General features: G+C 38.0%; 3 protein-coding genes and 1 long non-coding RNA gene across 6 annotated transcripts in view; 2 read left to right on the forward strand and 2 right to left on the reverse strand.

Moving 5' to 3' along the window:
- cpne5b (copine Vb) overlaps window positions 1-22,060 on the forward strand; it is a 226,184-nt gene that overhangs the window by 23,442 nt on the left and 180,682 nt on the right.
- LOC147841627 (uncharacterized) overlaps window positions 1-22,060 on the forward strand; it is a 36,243-nt gene that overhangs the window by 4,115 nt on the left and 10,068 nt on the right. The window lies entirely within an intron of this gene.
- On the reverse strand, window positions 1,106-9,026 carry LOC148679626 (uncharacterized). The gene is made up of 5 exons (XM_088651133.1): window positions 7,588-9,026; window positions 5,283-6,649; window positions 4,526-4,992; window positions 3,626-4,416; window positions 1,106-2,688 (listed from the first exon to the last, which is right to left on the reverse strand). Coding segments are annotated over exons 1-3 (1,371 nt in total). The 5' UTR covers window positions 7,589-9,026; the 3' UTR covers window positions 1,106-2,688; window positions 3,626-4,416; window positions 4,526-4,989.
- On the reverse strand, window positions 12,269-20,138 carry LOC147841629 (uncharacterized). The gene is made up of 3 exons (XM_087273088.1): window positions 19,456-20,138; window positions 14,717-15,111; window positions 12,269-13,239 (listed from the first exon to the last, which is right to left on the reverse strand). Coding segments are annotated over exons 2-3 (972 nt in total). The 5' UTR covers window positions 14,718-15,111; window positions 19,456-20,138.

The following is a 22,060-nucleotide window of genomic DNA, read 5'->3' on the forward strand; positions in this document are numbered from 1 at the left end:
ATCCTGGACCATCAAGATTCAAATTCACTGATGTTGATCCTGGACCATCAAGAGTAAAATTCACTGATGTTGATCCTGGACCATCAAGATTCAAATTCACTGATGTTGATCCTGGACCATCAAGATTCAAATTCACTGATGTTGATCCTGGACCATCAAAAGTAAAATTGACTGATGTTGATCCTGGACCATCAAGAGTAAAATTCACTGATGTTGATCCTGGACCATCAAGATTCAAATTCACTGATGTTGATCCTGGACCATCAAAAGTAAAATTGACTGATGTTGATCCTGGACCATCAAGAGTAAAATTGACTGATGTTGATCCTGGACCATCAAGAGTAAAATTCACTGATGTTGATCCTGGACCATCAAGAGTAAAATTCACTGATGTTGATCCTGGACCATCAAGATTCAAATTCACTGATGTTGATCCTGGACCATCAAAAGTAAAATTGACTGATGTTGATCCTGGACCATCAAGAGTAAAATTCACTGATGTTGATCCTGGACCATCAAGAGTAAAATTCACTGATGTTAATCCTGGACCATCAAGAGTAAAATTCACTGATGTTGATCCTGGACCATCAAGAGTAAAATTCAATGATGTTGATCCTGGACCATCAAGAGTAAAATTCAATGATGTTGATCCTGGACCATCAAGAGTAAAATTCACTGATGTTGATCCTGGACCATCAAGAGTAAAATTCACTGATGTTGATCCTGGACCATCAAAAGTAAAATTCACTGTTGATCCTGGACCATAAAAAGTAAAATTGACTGATGTTGATCCTGGACCATAAAAAGTAAAATTGACTGATGTTGATCCTGGACCATCAAGATTCAAATTCACTGATGTTGATCCTGGACCATCAAGAGTAAAATTCACTGATGTTGATCCTGGACCATCAAGAGTAAAATTCACTGATGTTAATCCTGGACCATCAAGAGTAAAATTCAATGATGTTGATCCTGGACCATCAAGAGTAAAATTCACTGATGTTGATCCTGGACCATCAAGATTCAAATTCACTGATGTTGTTCCTGGACCATCAAGATTCAAATTCACTGATGTTAATCCTGGACCATCAAGAGTAAAATTCACTGATGTTGATCCTGGACCATCAAGAGTAAAATTCACTGATGTTGATCCTGGACCATCAAGATTTAAATTCACTGATGTTGATCCTGGACCATCAAGAGTAAAATTCACTGATGTTGATCCTGGACCCTCAAGAGTAAAATTCACTGATGTTGATCCTGGACCATCAAGAGTAGAATTCACTGATGTTGATCCTGGACCATCAAGAGTAAAATTCACTGATGTTGATCCTGGACCATCAAGATTCAAATTTAATGATGTTGATCATAGACCATCAAGATTCAAATTCACTGATGTTGATCCTGGACCATCAAGATTCAAATTTACTGATGTTGATCCTGGACCATCAAGATTCAAATTCACTGATGTTGATCCTGGACCATCAAGAGTAAAATTCACTGATGTTGATCCTGGACCATCAAGAGTAAAATTCACTGATGTTAATCCTGGACCATCAAGAGTAAAATTCACTGATGTTGATCCTGGACCATCAAGAGTAAAATTCACTGATGTTGATCCTGGACCATCAAGAGTAAAATTGACTGATGTTGATCCTGGACCATCAAGATTCAAATTCACTGATGTTGATCCTGGACCATCAAGAGTAAAATTGACTGATGTTAATCCTGGACCATCAAGAGTAAAATTCACTGATGTTGATCCTGGACCATCAAAAGTAAAATTCACTGATGTTTTTCCTGGACCATCAAGATTCAAATTCAATGATGTTGATCCTGGACCATCAAGATTCAATGTCACTGATGTTGATCCTGGACCATCAAGATTCAAATTCACTGATGTTGATCCTGGACCATCAAGAGTAAAATTAACTGATGTTGATCCTGGACCATCAAGAGTAAAATTCACTGATGTTGATCCTGGACCATCAAGATTCAAATTCACTGATGTTGATCCTGGACCATCAAAAGTAAAATTGACTGATGTTGATCCTGGACCATAAAAAGTAAAATTGACTGATGTTGATCCTGGACCATCAAGATTCAAATTCACTGATGTTGATCCTGGACCATCAAGAGTAAAATTCACTGATGTTGATCCTGGACCATCAAGAGTAAAATTCACTGATGTTAATCCTGGACCATCAAGAGTAAAATTCACTGATGTTGATCCTGGACCATCAAGAGTAAAATTCACTGATGTTGATCCTGGACCATCAAGATTCAAATTCACTGATGTTAATCCTGGACCATCAAGAGTAAAATTCACTGATGTTGATCCTGGACCATCAAAAGTAAAATTGACTGATGTTGATCCTGGACCATCAAGAGTAAAATTCACTGATGTTGATCCTGGACCATCAAGATTCAAATTCACTGATGTTGATCCTGGACCATCAAGAGTAAAATTCACTGATGTTGATCCTGGACCATCAAGAGTAAAATTGACTGATGTTGATCCTGGACCATCAAGAGTAAAATTCACTGATGTTGATCCTGGACCATCAAGATTCAAATTCACTGATGTTGATCCTGGACCATCAAGAGTAAAATTGACTGATGTTGATCCTGGACCATCAAGATTCAAATTCACTGATGTTGATCCTGGACCATCAAGAGTAAAATTGACTGATGTTGATCCTGGACCATCAAGAGTAAAATTCAATGATGTTGATCCTGGACCATCAAGAGTAAAATTCAATGATGTTGATCCTGGACCATCAAGATTCAAATTGACTGATGTTGATCCTGGACCATCAAGATTCAAATTCACTGATGTTGATCCTGGATCATCAAGATTCAAATTAACTGATGTTGATCCTGGACCATCAAGAGTAAAATTCACTGATGATGATCCTGGACCATCAAGATTCAAATTCAATGATGTTGTTCCTGGACGATCAAGATTAAAATTCACTGATGTTGATCCTGGACCATCAAGAGTAAAATTGACTGATGTTAATCCTGGACCATCAAGAGTAAAATTCACTGATGTTGATCCTGGACCATCAAGATTCAAATTCACTGATGTTGATCCTGGACCATCAAAAGTAAAATTCACTGATGTTTTTCCTGGACCATCAAGATTCAAATTCAATGATGTTGATCCTGGACCATCAAGATTCAATGTCACTGATGTTGATCCTGGACCATCAAGATTCAAATTCACTGATGTTGATCCTGGACCATCAAGAGTAAAATTAACTGATGTTGATCCTGGACCATCAAGAGTAAAATTCACTGATGTTGATCCTGGACCATCAAGATTCAAATTCACTGATGTTGATCCTGGACCATCAAAAGTAAAATTGACTGATGTTGATCCTGGACCATAAAAAGTAAAATTGACTGATGTTGATCCTGGACCATCAAGATTCAAATTCACTGATGTTGATCCTGGACCATCAAGAGTAAAATTCACTGATGTTGATCCTGGACCATCAAGAGTAAAATTCACTGATGTTAATCCTGGACCATCAAGAGTAAAATTCACTGATGTTGATCCTGGACCATCAAGAGTAAAATTCACTGATGTTGATCCTGGACCATCAAGATTCAAATTCACTGATGTTGATCCTGGACCATCAAGATTCAAATTCACTGATGTTAATCCTGGACCATCAAGAGTAAAATTCACTGATGTTGATCCTGGACCATCAAAAGTAAAATTGACTGATGTTGATCCTGGACCATCAAGAGTAAAATTCACTGATGTTGATCCTGGACCATCAAGATTCAAATTCACTGATGTTGATCCTGGACCATCAAGAGTAAAATTCACTGATGTTGATCCTGGACCATCAAGAGTAAAATTGACTGATGTTGATCCTGGACCATCAAGAGTAAAATTGACTGATGTTGATCCTGGACCATCAAGATTCAAATTCACTGATGTTGATCCTGGACCATCAAGAGTAAAATTGACTGATGTTGATCCTGGACCATCAAGATTCAAATTCACTGATGTTGATCCTGGACCATCAAGAGTAAAATTCAATGATGTTGATCCTGGACCATCAAGATTCAAATTCACTGATGTTGATCCTGGACCATCAAAAGTAAAATTCACTGATGTTGATCCTGGACCATCAAGATTCAAATTCACTGATGTTGATCCTGGACCATCAAGAGTAAAATTCACTGATGTTGATCCTGGACCATCAAGAGTAAAATTGACTGATGTTGATCCTGGTCCATCAAGAGTAAAATTCACTGATGTTGATCCTGGACCATCAAGAGTAAAATTCACTGATGTTGATCCTGGACCATCAAGATTCAAATTCACTGATGTTGATCCTGGACCATCAAGAGTAAAATTCACTGATGTTGATCCTGGACCATCAAGATTCAAATTCACTGATGTTAATCCTGGACCATCAAGAGTAAAACTCTCTTATGTTGATCCTGGACCATCAAGATTGAAATTCACTGATGTTGATCCTGGACCATCAAGAGTAAAATTCACTGATGTTGATCCTGGACCATCAAGAGTAAAATTGACTGATGTTGATCCTGGACCATCAAGAGTAAAATTCAATGATGTTGATCCTGGACCATCAAGATTCAAATTCACTGATGTTGATCCTGGACCATCAAGATTCAAATTCACTGATGTTGATCCTGGACCATCAAAAGTAAAACTCACTGATGTTGATCCTAGACCATCAAGATTCAAATTCACTGATGTTGATCCTGGACCATCAAGATTCAAATTCACTGATGTTGATCCTGGACCATCAAGAGTAAAATTCACTGATGTTGATCCTGGACCATCAAGAGTAAAATTCAATGATGTTGATCCTGGACCATCAAGATTCAAATTCACTGATGTTGATCCTGGACCATCAAGAGTAAAATTGACTGATGTTGATCCTGGACCATCAAGATTCAAATTCACTGATGTTGATCCTGGACCATCAAGATTCAAATTCACTGATGTTGATCCTGGACCATCAAGAGTAAAGTTCACTGATGTTGATCCTGGACCATCAAGATTTAAATTCACTGATGTTGATCCTGGACCATCAAGAGAAAAAATTGACTGATGTTGATCCTGGACCATCAAGATTCAAATTCACTGATGTTGATCCTGGACCAAAAAGATTCAAATTCACTGATGTTGATCCTGGACCATCAAAAGTAAAATTCACTGATGTTGATCCTGGACCATCAAGATTCAAATTCACTGATGTTGATCCTGGACCATCAAGATTTAAATTTACTGATGTTGATCCTGGACCATCAAGATTCAAATTCACTGATGTTGATCCTGGACCATCAAGATTCAAATTCACTGATGTTGATCCTGCACCATCAAGATTCAAATTCACTGATGTTGATCCTGGACCATCAAAAGTAAAATTCACTGATGTTGATCCTGGACCATCAAGAGTAAAATTCACTGATGTTGATCCTGGACCATCAAGATTCAAATTCACTGATGTTGATCCTGGACCATCAAGATTCAAATTCACTGATGTTGATCCTGGACCATCAAGATTCAAATTCACTGATGTTGATCCTGGACCATCAAGAGTAAAATTTACTGATGTTGATCCTGGACCATCAAGATTTAAATTCACTGATGTTGATCCTGGACCATCAAGATTCAAATTCACTGATGTTGATCCTGGACCATCAAGAGTAAAACTTACTGATGTTGATCCTGGACCATCAAGATTCAAATTCACTGATGTTGATCCTGGACCATAAAGAGTAAAATTCACTGATGTTGATCCTGGACCATCAAGAGTAAAATTCAATGATGTTGATTCTGGACCATCAAGATTCAAATTGACTGATGTTGATCCTGGACCATCAAGATTCAAATTCACTGATGTTGATCCTGGACCATCAAGAGTAAAATTCACTGATGTTGATCCTGGACTAGGAAAAGTAAAATTCACTGATGTTGATCCTGGACCATCAAAAGTAAAATTCACTGATGTTGATCCTGGACCATCAAGAGTAAAATTGACTGATGTTGATCCTGGACCATCAAGAGTAAAATTGACTGATGTTGATCCTGGACCATCAAGAGTAAAATTCACTGATGTTGATCCTGGACCATCAAGATTCAAATTCACTGATGTTGATCCTGGACCATCAAGAGTAAAATTCACTGATGTTGATCCTGGACCATCAAGAGTAAAATTGACTGATGTTGATCCTGGACCATCAAGAGTAAAATTCACTGATGTTGATCCTGGACCATCAAGATTCAAATTCACTGATGTTGATCCTGGACCATCAAGAGTAAAATTGACTGATGTTGATCCTGGACCATCAAGATTCAAATTCACTGATGTTGATCCTGGACCATCAAGAGTAAAATTGACTGATGTTGATCCTGGACCATCAAGATTCAAATTCACTGATGTTGATCCTGGACCATCAAGAGTAAAATTCAATGATGTTGATCCTGGACCATCAAGATTCAAATTCACTGATGTTGATCCTGGACCATCAAAAGTAAAATTCACTGATGTTGATCCTGGACCATCAAGATTCAAATTGACTGATGTTGATCCTGGACCATCAAGATTCAAATTCACTGATGTTGATCCTGGACCATCAAGAGTAAAATTCACTGATGTTGATCCTGGACCATCAAGAGTAAAATTGACTGATGTTGATCCTGGTCCATCAAGAGTAAAATTCACTGATGTTGATCCTGGACCATCAAGAGTAAAATTCACTGATGTTGATCCTGGACCATCAAGATTCAAATTCACTGATGTTGATCCTGGACCATCAAGAGTAAAATTCACTGATGTTGATCCTGGACCATCAAGATTCAAATTCACTGATGTTAATCCTGGACCATCAAGAGTAAAACTCTCTTATGTTGATCCTGGACCATCAAGATTGAAATTCACTGATGTTGATCCTGGACCATCAAGAGTAAAATTCACTGATGTTGATCCTGGACCATCAAGAGTAAAATTGACTGATGTTGATCCTGGACCATCAAGAGTAAAATTCAATGATGTTGATCCTGGACCATCAAGATTCAAATTCACTGATGTTGATCCTGGACCATCAAGATTCAAATTCACTGATGTTGATCCTGGACCATCAAAAGTAAAACTCACTGATGTTGATCCTAGACCATCAAGATTCAAATTCACTGATGTTGATCCTGGACCATCAAGATTCAAATTCACTGATGTTGATCCTGGACCATCAAGATTCAAATTCACTGATGTTGATCCTGGACCATCAAGAGTAAAGTTCACTGATGTTGATCCTGGACCATCAAGATTTAAATTCACTGATGTTGATCCTGGACCATCAAGAGAAAAAATTGACTGATGTTGATCCTGGACCATCAAGATTCAAATTCACTGATGTTGATCCTGGACCAAAAAGATTCAAATTCACTGATGTTGATCCTGGACCACCAAGATTCAAATTCACTGATGTTGATCCTGGACCATCAAAAGTAAAATTCACTGATGTTGATCCTGGACCATCAAGATTCAAATTCACTGATGTTGATCCTGGACCATCAAGATTTAAATTTACTGATGTTGATCCTGGACCATCAAGATTCAAATTCACTGATGTTGATCCTGGACCATCAAGATTCAAATTCACTGATGTTGATCCTGGACCATCAAGATTCAAATTCACTGATGTTGATCCTGGACCATCAAAAGTAAAATTCACTGATGTTGATCCTGGACCATCAAGATTCAAATTCACTGATGTTGATCCTGGACCATCAAGAGTAAAATTGACTGATGTTGATCCTGGACCATCAAGATTCAAATTCACTGATGTTGATCCTGGACCATCAAGATTCAAATTCACTGATGTTGATCCTGGACCATCAAGAGTAAAATTCACTGATGTTGATCCTGGACCATCAAGAGTAAAATTCAATGATGTTGATCCTGGACCATCAAGATTCAAATTCACTGATGTTGATCCTGGACCATCAAGAGTAAAATTTACTGATGTTGATCCTGGACCATCAAGATTTAAATTCACTGATGTTGATCCTGGACCATCAAGATTCAAATTCACTGATGTTGATCCTGGACCATCAAGAGTAAAATTCACTGATGTTGATCCTGGACCATCAAGAGTAAAACTTACTGATGTTGATCCTGGACCATCAAGATTCAAATTCACTGATGTTGATCCTGGACCATCAAGAGTAAAATTCACTGATGTTGATCCTGGACCATCAAGAGTAAAATTCAATGATGTTGATTCTGGACCATCAAGATTCAAATTGACTGATGTTGATCCTGGACCATCAAGATTCAAATTCACTGATGTTGATCCTGGACCATCAAGAGTAAAATTCACTGATGTTGATCCTGGACCATCAAGAGTAAAATTCACTGATGTTGATCCTGGACTAGGAAAAGTAAAATTCACTGATGTTGATCCTGGACCATCAAAAGTAAAATTCACTGATGTTGATCCTGGACCATCAAGAGTAAAATTGACTGATGTTGATCCTGGACCATCAAGAGTAAAATTGACTGATGTTGATCCTGGACCATCAAGAGTAAAATTGACTGATGTTGATCCTGGACCATCAAAAGTAAAATTCACTGATGTTGATCCTGGACCATCAAGATTCAAATTCACTGATGTTGATCCTGGACCATCAAAATTAAAATTCACTGATGTTGATCCTGGACCATCAAAAGTAAAATTCACTGATGTTGATCCTGGACCATCAAAATTAAAATTCACTGATGTTGATCCTGGACCATCAAAATTAAAATTCACTGATGTTGATCCTGGACCATCAAAATTAAAATTCACTGATGTTGATCCTGGACCATCAAGAGTAAAATTCACTGATGTTGATCCTGGACCATCAAGAGTAAAATTCACTGATGTTGATACTGGACCATCAAGATTTAAATTCACTGATGTTGATCCAGGACCATCAAGATTCAAATTCACTGATGTTGATCCTGGACCATCAAGAGTAAAATTCACTGATGTTGATCCTGGACCATGAAAAGTAAAATTCACTGATGTTGATCCTGGACCATCAAGAGTAAAATTCACTGATGTTGATTCTGGACCATCAAGATTAAAATTCACTGATGTTGATCCTGGACCATCAAGATTCAAATTCACTGATGTTGATCCTGGACCATCAAGAGTAAAATTCACTGATGTTGATCCTGGACCATGAAAAGTAAAATTCACTGATGTTGATCCTGGACCATCAAGAGTAAAATTCACTGATGTTGATCCTGGACCATCAAGAGTAAAATTCAGTGATGTTGATCCTGGACCATCAAGAGTAAAATTGACTGATGTTGATCCTGGACCATCAAGATTCAAATTGACTGATGTTAATCCTGGACCATCAAGAGTAAAATTCAATGATGTTGATCCTGGACCATCAAGATTCAAATTGACTGATGTTGATCCTGGACCATCAAAAGTAAAACTCACTGATGTTGATCCTGGACCATCAAGATTCAAATTCACTGATGTTGATCCTGGACCATCAAGAGTAAAATTCACTGATGTTGATCCTTGACCATGAAAAGTAAAATTCACTGATGTTGATCCTGGACCATCAAGAGTAAAATTGACTGATGTTGATCCTGTACCATCAAGATTCAAATTGACTGATGTTGATCCTGGACCATCAAGAGTAAAATTCAATGATGTTGATCCTGGACCATCAAGATTCAAATTGACTGATGTTGATCCTGGACCATTAAGATTCAAATTCACTGATGTTGATCCTGGACCATCAAGAGTAACATTGACTGATGTTGATCCTGGACCATCAAGATTCAAATTGACTGATGTTGATCCTGGACCATCAAGATTCAAATTCACTGATGTTGATCCTGGACCATCAAGAGTAAAATTCACTGATGTTGATCCTGGACCATCAAGATTTAAATTCACTGATGTTGATCCTGGACCATCAAGATTCAAATTCACTGATGTTGATCCTGGACCATCAAGATTCAAATTTACTGATGTTGATCCTGGACCATCAAGAGTAAAATTCAATTATGTTGATCCTGGACCATCAAGATTCAAATTCACTGATGTTGATCCTGGACCATCAAGATTCAAATTTACTGATGTTGATCCTGGACCATCAAGAGTAAAATTCAATTATGTTGATCCTGGACCATCAAGATTCAAAGTCACTGATGTTGATCCTGGACCATCAAGATTCAAATTCACTGATGTTGATCCTGGACCATCAAGATTCAAATTCACTGATGTTGATCCTGGACCACCAAGATTCAAATTCACTGATGTTGATCCTGGACCATCAAAAGTAAAATTCACTGATGTTCATCCTGGACCATCAAGATTCAAATTCAATGATGTTGATCCTGGACCATCAAGATTCAATGTCACTGATGTTGATCCTGGACCATCAAGATTCAAATTCACTGATGTTGATCCTGGACCATCAAGATTCAAATTCACTGATGTTGATCCTGGACCATCAAGATTCAAATTCACTGATGTTGATCCTGGACCACCAAGATTCAAATTCACTGATGTTGATCCTGGACCATCAAAAGTAAAATTCACTGATGTTCATCCTGGACCATCAAGATTCAAATTCAATGATGTTGATCCTGGACCATCAAGATTCAATGTCACTGATGTTGATCCTGGACCATCAAGATTCAAATTCACTGATGTTGATCCTGGACCATCAAGAGTAAAATTGACTGATGTTGATCCTGGACCATCAAGATTCAAGTTCACTGATGTTGATCCTGGACCATCAAGATTTAAATTCACTGATGTTGATCCTGGACCATCAAAAGTAAAATTGACTGATGTTGATCCTGGACCATCAAGATTCAAATTCACTGATGTTGATCCTGGACCATCAAAAGTAAAATTCACTGATGTTGATCCTGGACCATCAAGATTCAAATTCACTGATGTTGATCCTGGACCATCAAGAGTAAAATTGACTGATGTTGATCCTGGACCATCAAGAGTAAAATTCACTGATGTTGATCCTGGACCATCAAGATTTAAATTCACTGATGTTGATCCTGGACCATCAAGAGAAAAAATAGACTGATGTTGATCCTGGACCATCAAAAGTAAAATTCACTGATGTTGATCCTGGACCATCAAGATTCAAATTGACTGATGTTGATCCTGGACCATCAAGATTCAAATTGACTGATGTTGATCCTGGACCATCAAGATTCAAATTGACTGATGTTGATCCTGGACCATCAAGATTCAAATTCACTGATGTTGATCCTGGACCATCAAGATTCAAATTCACTGATGTTGATCCTGGACCATCAAGAGTAAAATTCACTGATGTTGATCCTGGACCATCAAGAGTAAAATTCACTGATGTTGATCCTGGACCATCAAAAGTAAAATTCACTGATGTTGATCCTGGACCATCAAGATTCAAATTCACTGATGTTGATCCTGGACCATCAAGAGTAAAATTCACTGATGTTGATCCTGGACCATCAAGAGTAAAATTCACTGATGTTGATCCTGGACCATCAAGAGTAAAATTCACTGATGTTGATCCTGGACCATCAAGATTTAAATTCACTGATGTTGATCCTGGACCATCAAGAGTAAAATTCACTGATGTTGATCCTGGACCATCAAGATTTAAATTCACTGATGTTGATCCTGGACCATCAAGATTCAAATTCACTGATGTTGATCCTGGACCATCAAGATTCAAATTCACTGATGTTGATCCTGGACCATCAAGAGTAAAATTCACTGATGTTGATCCTGGACCATCAAGATTCAAATTCACTGATGTTGATCCTGGACCATCAAGATTCAAATTCACTGATGTTGATCCTGGACCATCAAGAGTAAAATTCACTGATGTTGATCCTGGACCATCAAGAGTAAAATTGACTTATGTTGATCCTATACCATCAAGAGTAAAATTCACTGATGTTGATCCTGGACCATCAAGAGTAAAATTCACTGATGTTGATCCTGGACCATCAAGAGTAAAATTCACTGATGTTGATCCTGGACCATCAAGATTTAAATTCACTGATGTTGATCCTGGACCATCAAGATTCAAATTCACTGATGTTGATCCTGGACCATCAAGATTCAAATTCACTGATGTTGATCCTGGACCATCAAGATTCAAATTCACTGATGTTGATCCTGGACCATCAAGAGTAAAATTCACTGATGTTGATCCTGGACCATCAAGAGTAAAATTGACTTACGTTGATCCTATACCATCAAGAGTAAAATTCACTGATGTTGATCCTGGACCATCAAGAGTAAAATTCACTGATGTTGATCCTGGACCATCAAGATTCAAATTCACTGATGTTGATCCTGGACCATCAAGATTCAAATTGACTGAGGTTGATCCTGGACCATCAAGATTCAAATTCACTGATGTTGATCCTGGACCATCAAGATTTAAATTCACTGATGTTGATCCTGGACCATCAAGATTAAAATTCACTGATGTTGATCCTGGACCATCAAGATTCAAATTCACTGATGTTGATCCTGGACCATCAAGATTCAAATTCACTGATGTTGATCCTGGACCATCAAGAGTAAAATTCACTGATGTTGATCCTGGACCATCAAGAGTAAAATTCACTGATGTTGATCCTGGACCATCAAGAGTAAAATTCACTGATGTTGATCCTGGACCATCAAGAGTAAAATTCACTGATGTTGATCCTGGACCATCAAGAGTAAAATTCACTGATGTTGATCCTGGACCATCAAGAGTAAAATTCACTGATGTTGATCCTGGACCATCAAGATTCAAATTCACTGAGGTTGATCCTGGACCATCAAGATTCAAATTCACTGATGTTGATCCTGGACCATCAAGATTCAAATTCACTGATGTTGATCCTGGACCATCAAGATTCAAATTCACTGATGTTGATCCTGGACCATCAAGATTCAAATTCACTGATGTTGATCCTGGACCATCAAGATTCAAATTCACTGATGTTGATCCTGGACCATCAAGAGTAAAATTCACTGATGTTGATCCTGGACCATCAAGAGTAAAATTCACTGATGTTGATCCTGGACCATCAAGATTCAAATTCACTGATGTTGATCCTGGACCATCAAGATTCAAATTCACTGATGTTGATCCTGGACCATCAAGAGTAAAATTCACTGATGTTGATCCTGGACCATCAAGAGTAAAATTCACTGATGTTGATCCTGGACCATCAAGATTTAAATTCACTGATGTTGATCCTGGACCATCAAGATTCAAATTCACTGATGTTGATCCTGGACCATCAAGAGTAAAACTCTCTGATGTTGATCCTGGACCATCAAGAGTAAAATTGACTTATGTTGATCCTATACCATCAAGAGTAAAATTCACTGATGTTGATCCTGGACCATCAAGAGTAAAATTGACTTATGTTGATCCTATACCATCAAGAGTAAAATTCACTGATGTTGATCCTGGACCATCAAGAGTAAAATTCACTGATGTTGATCCTGGACCATCAAGAGTAAAATTCACTGATGTTGATCCTGGACCATCAAGAGTAAAATTTACTGATGTTGATCCTGGACCATCAAGATTCAAATTCACTGATGTTGATCCTGGACCATCAAGAGTAAAATTCACTGATGTTGATCCTGGACCATCAAGATTCAAATTCACTGATGTTGATCCTGGACCATCAAGATTCAAATTCACTGATGTTGATCCTGGACCATCAAGATTCAAATTCACTGAGGTTGATCCTGGACCATCAAGATTCAAATTCACTGATGTTGATCCTGGACCATCAAGATTAAAATTCACTGATGTTGATCCTGGACCATCAAGATTCAAATTCACTGATGTTGATCCTGGACCATCAAGATTCAAATTGACTGATGTTGATCCTGGACCATCAAGAGTAAAATTCAATGATGTTGATCCTGGACCATCAAGATTCAAATTCACTGATGTTGATCCTGGACCATCAAGATTCAAATTCACTGATGTTGATCCTGGACCATCAAGATTCAAATTCACTGATGTTGATCCTGGACCATCAAAAGTAAAATTCACTGATGTTGATCCTGGACCATCAAGATTCAAATTCACTGATGTTGATCCTGGACCATCAAGATTTAAATTCACTGATGTTGATCCTGGACCATCAAGAGTAAAATTCACTGATGTTGATCCTGGACCATCAAGAGTAAAATTCACTGATGTTGATCCTGGACCATCAAGATTCAAATTCACTGATGTTGATCCTGGACCATCAAAAGTAAAATTCACTGATGTTGATCCTGGACCATCAAGATTTAAATTCACTGATGTTGATCCTGGACCATCAAGAGTAAAATTCACTGATGTTGATCCTGGACCATCAAGATTCAAATTCACTGATGTTGATCCTGGACCACCAAGATTCAAATTCACTGATGTTGATCCTATACCATCAAAAGTAAAATTCACTGATGTTGATCCTGGACCATCAAGATTCAAATTCACTGATGTTGATCCTGGACCATCAAGATTTAAATTCACTGATGTTGATCCTGGACCATCAAGATTCAAATTGACTGATGTTGATCCTGGACCATCAAGATTCAAATTCACTGATGTTGATCCTGGACCATCAAAAGTAAAATTCACTGATGTTGATCCTGGACCATCAAGATTTAAATTCACTGATGTTGATCCTGGACCATCAAGAGTAAAATTCACTGATGTTGATCCTGGACCATCAAGAGTAAAATTCACTGATGTTGATCCTGGACCATCAAGAGTAAAATTCACTGATGTTGATCCTGGACCATCAAGAGTAAAATTCACTGATGTTGATCCTGGACCATCAAGATTCAAATTCACTGATGTTGATCCTGGACCATCAAGAGTAAAATTGACTGATGTTGATCCTGGACCATCAAGAGTAAAATTCACTGATGTTGATCCTGGACCATCAAGAGTAAAATTCACTGATGTTGATCCTGGACCATCAAGAGTAAAATTCACTGATGTTGATCCTGGACCATCAAGAGTAAAATTCACTGATGTTGATCCTGGACCATCAAGAGTAAAATTCACTGATGTTGATCCTGGACCATCAAGAGTAAAATTGACTGATGTTGATCCTGGACCATCAAGAGTAAAATTGACTGATGTTGATACTGGACCATCAAGATTCAAGTTCACTGATGTTGATCCTGGACCATCAAGATTTAAATTCACTGATGTTGATCCTGGACCATCAAAAGTAAAATTGACTGATGTTGATCCTGGACCATCAAGATTCAAATTCACTGATGTTGATCCTGGACCATCAAAAGTAAAATTCACTGATGTTGATCCTGGACCATCAAGATTCAAATTCACTGATGTTGATCCTGGACCATCAAGAGTAAAATTGACTGATGTTGATCCTGGACCATCAAGAGTAAAATTCACTGATGTTGATCCTGGACCATCAAGATTTAAATTCACTGATGTTGATCCTGGACCATCAAGAGAAAAAATAGACTGATGTTGATCCTGGACCATCAAAAGTAAAATTCACTGATGTTGATCCTGGACCATCAAGATTCAAATTGACTGATGTTGATCCTGGACCATCAAGATTCAAATTGACTGATGTTGATCCTGGACCATCAAGATTCAAATTGACTGATGTTGATCCTGGACCATCAAGATTCAAATTCACTGATGTTGATCCTGGACCATCAAGATTCAAATTCACTGATGTTGATCCTGGACCATCAAGAGTAAAATTCACTGATGTTGATCCTGGACCATCAAGAGTAAAATTCACTGATGTTGATCCTGGACCATCAAAAGTAAAATTCACTGATGTTGATCCTGGACCATCAAGATTCAAATTCACTGATGTTGATCCTGGACCATCAAGAGTAAAATTCACTGATGTTGATCCTGGACCATCAAGAGTAAAATTCACTGATGTTGATCCTGGACCATCAAGAGTAAAATTCACTGATGTTGATCCTGGACCATCAAGATTTAAATTCACTGATGTTGATCCTGGACCATCAAGAGTAAAATTCACTGATGTTGATCCTGGACCATCAAGATTTAAATTCACTGATGTTGATCCTGGACCATCAAGATTCAAATTCACTGATGTTGATCCTGGACCATCAAGATTCAAATTCACTGATGTTGTTCCTGGACCATCAAGAGTAAAATTCACTGATGTTGATCCTGGACCATCAAGATTCAAATTCACTGATGTTGATCCTGGACCATCAAGATTCAAATTCACTGATGTTGATCCTGGACCATCAAGAGTAAAATTCACTGATGTTGATCCTGGACCATCAAGAGTAAAATTGACTTATGTTGATCCTATACCATCAAGAGTAAAATTCACTGATGTTGATCCTGGACCATCAAGAGTAAAATTCACTGATGTTGATCCTGGACCATCAAGAGTAAAATTCACTGATGTTGATCCTGGACCATCAAGAGTAAAATTCACTGATGTTGATCCTGGACCATCAAGAGTAAAATTCACTGATGTTGATCCTGGACCATCAAGAGTAAAATTCACTGATGTTGATCCTGGACCATCAAGATTCAAATTCACTGAGGTTGATCCTGGACCATCAAGATTCAAATTCACTGATGTTGATCCTGGACCATCAAGATTCAAATTCACTGATGTTGATCCTGGACCATCAAGATTCAAATTCACTGATGTTGATCCTGGACCATCAAGATTCAAATTCACTGATGTTGATCCTGGACCATCAAGATTCAAATTCACTGATGTTGATCCTGGACCATCAAGAGTAAAATTCACTGATGTTGATCCTGGACCATCAAGAGTAAAATTCACTGATGTTGATCCTGGACCATCAAGAGTAAAATTGACTTATGTTGATCCTATACCATCAAGAGTAAAATTCACTGATGTTGATCCTGGACCATCAAGAGTAAAATTCACTGATGTTGATCCTGGACCATCAAGATTCAAATTCACTGATGTTGATCCTGGACCATCAAGAGTAAAATTCACTGATGTTGATCCTGGACCATCAAGAGTAAAATTGACTTACGTTGATCCTATACCATCAAGAGTAAAATTCACTGATGTTGATCCTGGACCATCAAGAGTAAAATTCACTGATGTTGATCCTGGACCATCAAGATTCAAATTCACTGATGTTGATCCTGGACCATCAAGATTCAAATTCACTGAGGTTGATCCTGGACCATCAAGATTCAAATTCACTGATGTTGATCCTGGACCATCAAGATTTAAATTCACTGATGTTGATCCTGGACCATCAAGATTAAAATTCACTGATGTTGATCCTGGACCATCAAGATTCAAATTCACTGATGTTGATCCTGGACCATCAAGATTCAAATTCACTGATGTTGATCCTGGACCATCAAGAGTAAAATTCACTGATGTTGATCCTGGACCATCAAGAGTAAAATTCACTGATGTTGATCCTGGACCATCAAAAGTAAAATTCACTGATGTTGATCCTGGACCATCAAGATTCAAATTCACTGATGTTGATCCTGGACCATCAAGAGTAAAATTCACTGATGTTGATCCTGGACCATCAAGAGTAAAATTCACTGATGTTGATCCTGGACCATCAAAAGTAAAATTCACTGATGTTGATCCTGGACCATCAAGATTCAAATTCACTGATGTTGATCCTGGACCATCAAGATTCAAATTCACTGATGTTGATCCTGGACCATCAAGAGTAAAATTCACTGATGTTGATCCTGGACCATCAAGAGTAAAATTCACTGATGTTGATCCTGGACCATCAAGATTTAAATTCACTGATGTTGATCCTGGACCATCAAGATTCAAATTCACTGATGTTGATCCTGGACCATCAAGAGTAAAACTCTCTGATGTTGATCCTGGACCATCAAGATTCAAATTCACTGATGTTGATCCTGGACCATCAAGAGTAAAATTCACTGATGTTGATCCTGGACCATCAAGAGTAAAATTGACTTATGTTGATCCTATACCATCAAGAGTAAAATTCACTGATGTTGATCCTGGACCATCAAGAGTAAAATTCACTGATGTTGATCCTGGACCATCAAGAGTAAAATTCACTGATGTTGATCCTGGACCATCAAAAGTAAAATTGACTGATGTTGATCCTGGACCATCAAGATTTAAATTCACTGATGTTGATCCTGGACCATCAACAGAAAAAATTGACTGATGTTGATCCTGGACCATCAAGAGTAAAATTCACTGATGTTGATCCTGGACCATCAAGATTCAAATTCACTGATGTTGATCCTGGACCATCAAGAGTAAAATTCACTGATGTTGATCCTGGACCATCAAGATTCAAATTCACTGATGTTGATCCTGGACCATCAAGATTCAAATTCACTGATGTTGATCCTGGACCATCAAGATTCAAATTCACTGAGGTTGATCCTGGACCATCAAGATTCAAATTCACTGATGTTGATCCTGGACCATCAAGATTTAAATTCACTGATGTTGATCCTGGACCATCAAGATTAAAATTCACTGATGTTGATCCTGGACCATCAAGATTAAAATTCACTGATGTTGATCCTGGACCATCAAGATTCAAATTCACTGATGTTGATCCTGGACCATCAAGATTCAAATTGACTGATGTTGATCCTGGACCATCAAGAGTAAAATTCAATGATGTTGATCCTGGACCATCAAGATTCAAATTCACTGATGTTGATCCTGGACCATCAAGATTCAAATTCACTGATGTTGATCCTGGACCATCAAGATTCAAATTCACTGATGTTGATCCTGGACCATCAAAAGTAAAATTCACTGATGTTGATCCTGGACCATCAAGATTCAAATTCACTGATGTTGATCCTGGACCATCAAGATTTAAATTCACTGATGTTGATCCTGGACCATCAAGAGTAAAATTCACTGATGTTGATCCTGGACCATCAAGAGTAAAATTCACTGATGTTGATCCTGGACCATCAAGATTCAAATTCACTGATGTTGATCCTGGACCATCAAAAGTAAAATTCACTGATGTTGATCCTGGACCATCAAGATTTAAATTCACTGATGTTGATCCTGGACCATCAAGAGTAAAATTCACTGATGTTGATCCTGGACCATCAAGAGTAAAATTCACTGATGTTGATCCTGGACCATCAAGAGAAAAAATTGACTGATCAAGAGTAAAATTCACTGATGTTGATCCTGGACCATCAAGATTCAAATTCACTGATGTTGATCCTGGACCACCAAGATTCAAATTCACTGATGTTGATCCTATACCATCAAAAGTAAAATTCACTGATGTTGATCCTGGACCATCAAGATTCAAATTCACTGATGTTGATCCTGGACCATCAAGATTCAAATTGACTGATGTTGATCCTGGACCATCAAGATTCAAATTGACTGATGTTGATCCTGGACCATCAAGATTCAAATTCACTGATGTTGATCCTGGACCATCAAAAGTAAAATTCACTGATGTTGATCCTGGACCATCAAGATTTAAATTCACTGATGTTGATCCTGGACCATCAAGAGTAAAATTCACTGATGTTGATCCTGGACCATCAAGAGTAAAATTCACTGATGTTGATCCTGGACCATCAAGAGTAAAATTCACTGATGTTGATCCTGGACCATCAAGAGTAAAATTCACTGATGTTGATCCTGGACCATCAAGATTCAAATTCACTGATGTTGATCCTGGACCATCAAGAGTAAAATTGACTGATGTTGATCCTGGACCATCAAGAGTAAAATTCACTGATGTTGATCCTGGACCATCAAGAGTAAAATTCACTGATGTTGATCCTGGACCATCAAGAGTAAAATTCACTGATGTTGATCCTGGACCATCAAGAGTAAAATTCACTGATGTTGATCCTGGACCATCAAGAGTAAAATTCACTGATGTTGATCCTGGACCATCAAGAGTAAAATTGACTGATGTTGATCCTGGACCATCAAGAGTAAAATTCACTGATGTTGATCCTGGACCATCAAGAGTAAAATTCACTGATGTTGATCCTGGACCATCAAGAGTAAAATTCACTGATGTTGATCCTGGACCATCAAGAGTAAAATTCACTGATGTTGATCCTGGACCATCAAGAGTAAAATTCACTGATGTTGATCCTGGACCATCAAGATTTAAATTCACTGATGTTGATCCTGGACCATCAAGAGAAAAAATTGACTGATCAAGAGTAAAATTCACTGATGTTGATCCTGGACCATCAAGATTCAAATTCACTGATGTTGATCCTGGACCATCAAGAGTAAAATTCACTGATGTTGATCCTGGACCATCAAGATTCAAATTCACTGATGTTGATCCTGGACCATCAAAAGTAAAATTCACTGATGTTGATCCTTGACCATCAAGATTCAAATTCACTGATGTTGATCCTGGACCATCAAAAGTAAAATTCACTGATGTTGATCCTGGACCATCAAGATTCAAATTCACTGATGTTGATCCTGGACCATCAAAAGTAAAATTCACTGATGTTGATCCTGGACCATCAAGATTTAAATTCACTGATGTTGATCCTGGACCATCAAGATTCAAATTCACTGATGTTGATCCTGGACCATCAAGAGTAAAATTGACTGATGTTGATCCTGGACCATCAAGATTCAAATTCACTGATGTTGATCCTGGACCATCAAGATTCAAATTCACTGATGTTGATCCTGGACCATCAAGATTCAAATTCACTGATGTTGATCCTGGACCATCAAAAGTAAAATTGACTGATGTTGATCCTGGACCATCAAGATTCAAATTCACTGATGTTGATCCTGGACCATCAAAAGTAAAATTCACTGATGTTGATCCTGGACCATCAAGATTCAAATTCAATGATGTTGATCCTGGACCATCAAGATTTAATGTCACTGATGTTGATCCTGGACCATCAAGATTCAAATTCACTGATGTTGATACTGGACCATCAAGAGTAAAATTGACTGATGTTGATCCTGGACCATCAAGATTCAAATTCACTGATGTTGATCCTGGACCATCAAGAGTAAAATTGACTGATGTTGATCCTGGACCATCAAGAGTAAAATTCACTGATGTTGATCCTGGACCATCAAGATTTAAATTCACTGATGTTGATCCTGGCCCATCAAGAGAAAAAATTGACTGATGTTGATCCTGGACCATCAAGATTCAAATTCACTGATGTTGATCCTGGACCACCAAGATTCAAATTCACTGATGTTGATCCTGGACCATCAAAAGTAAAATTCACTGATGTTGATCCTGGACCATCAAGATTCAAATTGACTGATGTTGATCCTGGACCATCAAGATTCAAATTGATTGATGTTGATCCTGGACCATCAAGATTTAAATTCACGGATGTTGATCCTGGACCATCAAAAGTAAAATTCACTGATGTTGATCCTGGACCATCAAGATTCAAATTGACTGATGTTGATCCTGGACCATCAAGATTTAAATTCACTGATGTTGATCCTGGACCATCAAGAGTAAAATTGACTGATGTTGATCCTGGACCATCAAGAGTAAAATTCACCGATGTTGATCCTGGACCATCAAGAGTAAAATTCAATGATGTTGATCCTGGACCATCAAGAGTAAAATTCAATGATGTTGATCCTGGACCATCAAGAGTAAAATTCAATGATGTTGATCCTGGACCATCAAGATTCAAATTCACTGATGTTGATCATGGACCATCAAGAGTAAAATTCACTGATGTTGATCCTGGACCATCAAGAGTAAAATTCACTGATGTTGATCCTGGACCATCAAAAGTAAAATTCACTGATGTTGATCCTGGACCATCAAGATTCAAATTCACTGATGTTGATCCTGGACCATCAAGAGTAAAATTGACTGATGTTGATCCTGGACCATCAAGAGTAAAATTCACTGATGTTGATCCTGGACCATCAAGATTTAAATTCACTGATGTTGATCCTGGACCATCAACAGAAAAAATTGACTGATGTTGATCCTGGACCATCAAGAG

Source organism: Danio rerio, chromosome 11 (genome assembly GCF_052040795.2).
Source record: "Danio rerio strain M-AB ecotype USA chromosome 11, GRCz13ab, whole genome shotgun sequence".
In the NCBI taxonomy this organism is placed as follows: domain Eukaryota; kingdom Metazoa; phylum Chordata; class Actinopteri; order Cypriniformes; family Danionidae; genus Danio; species Danio rerio.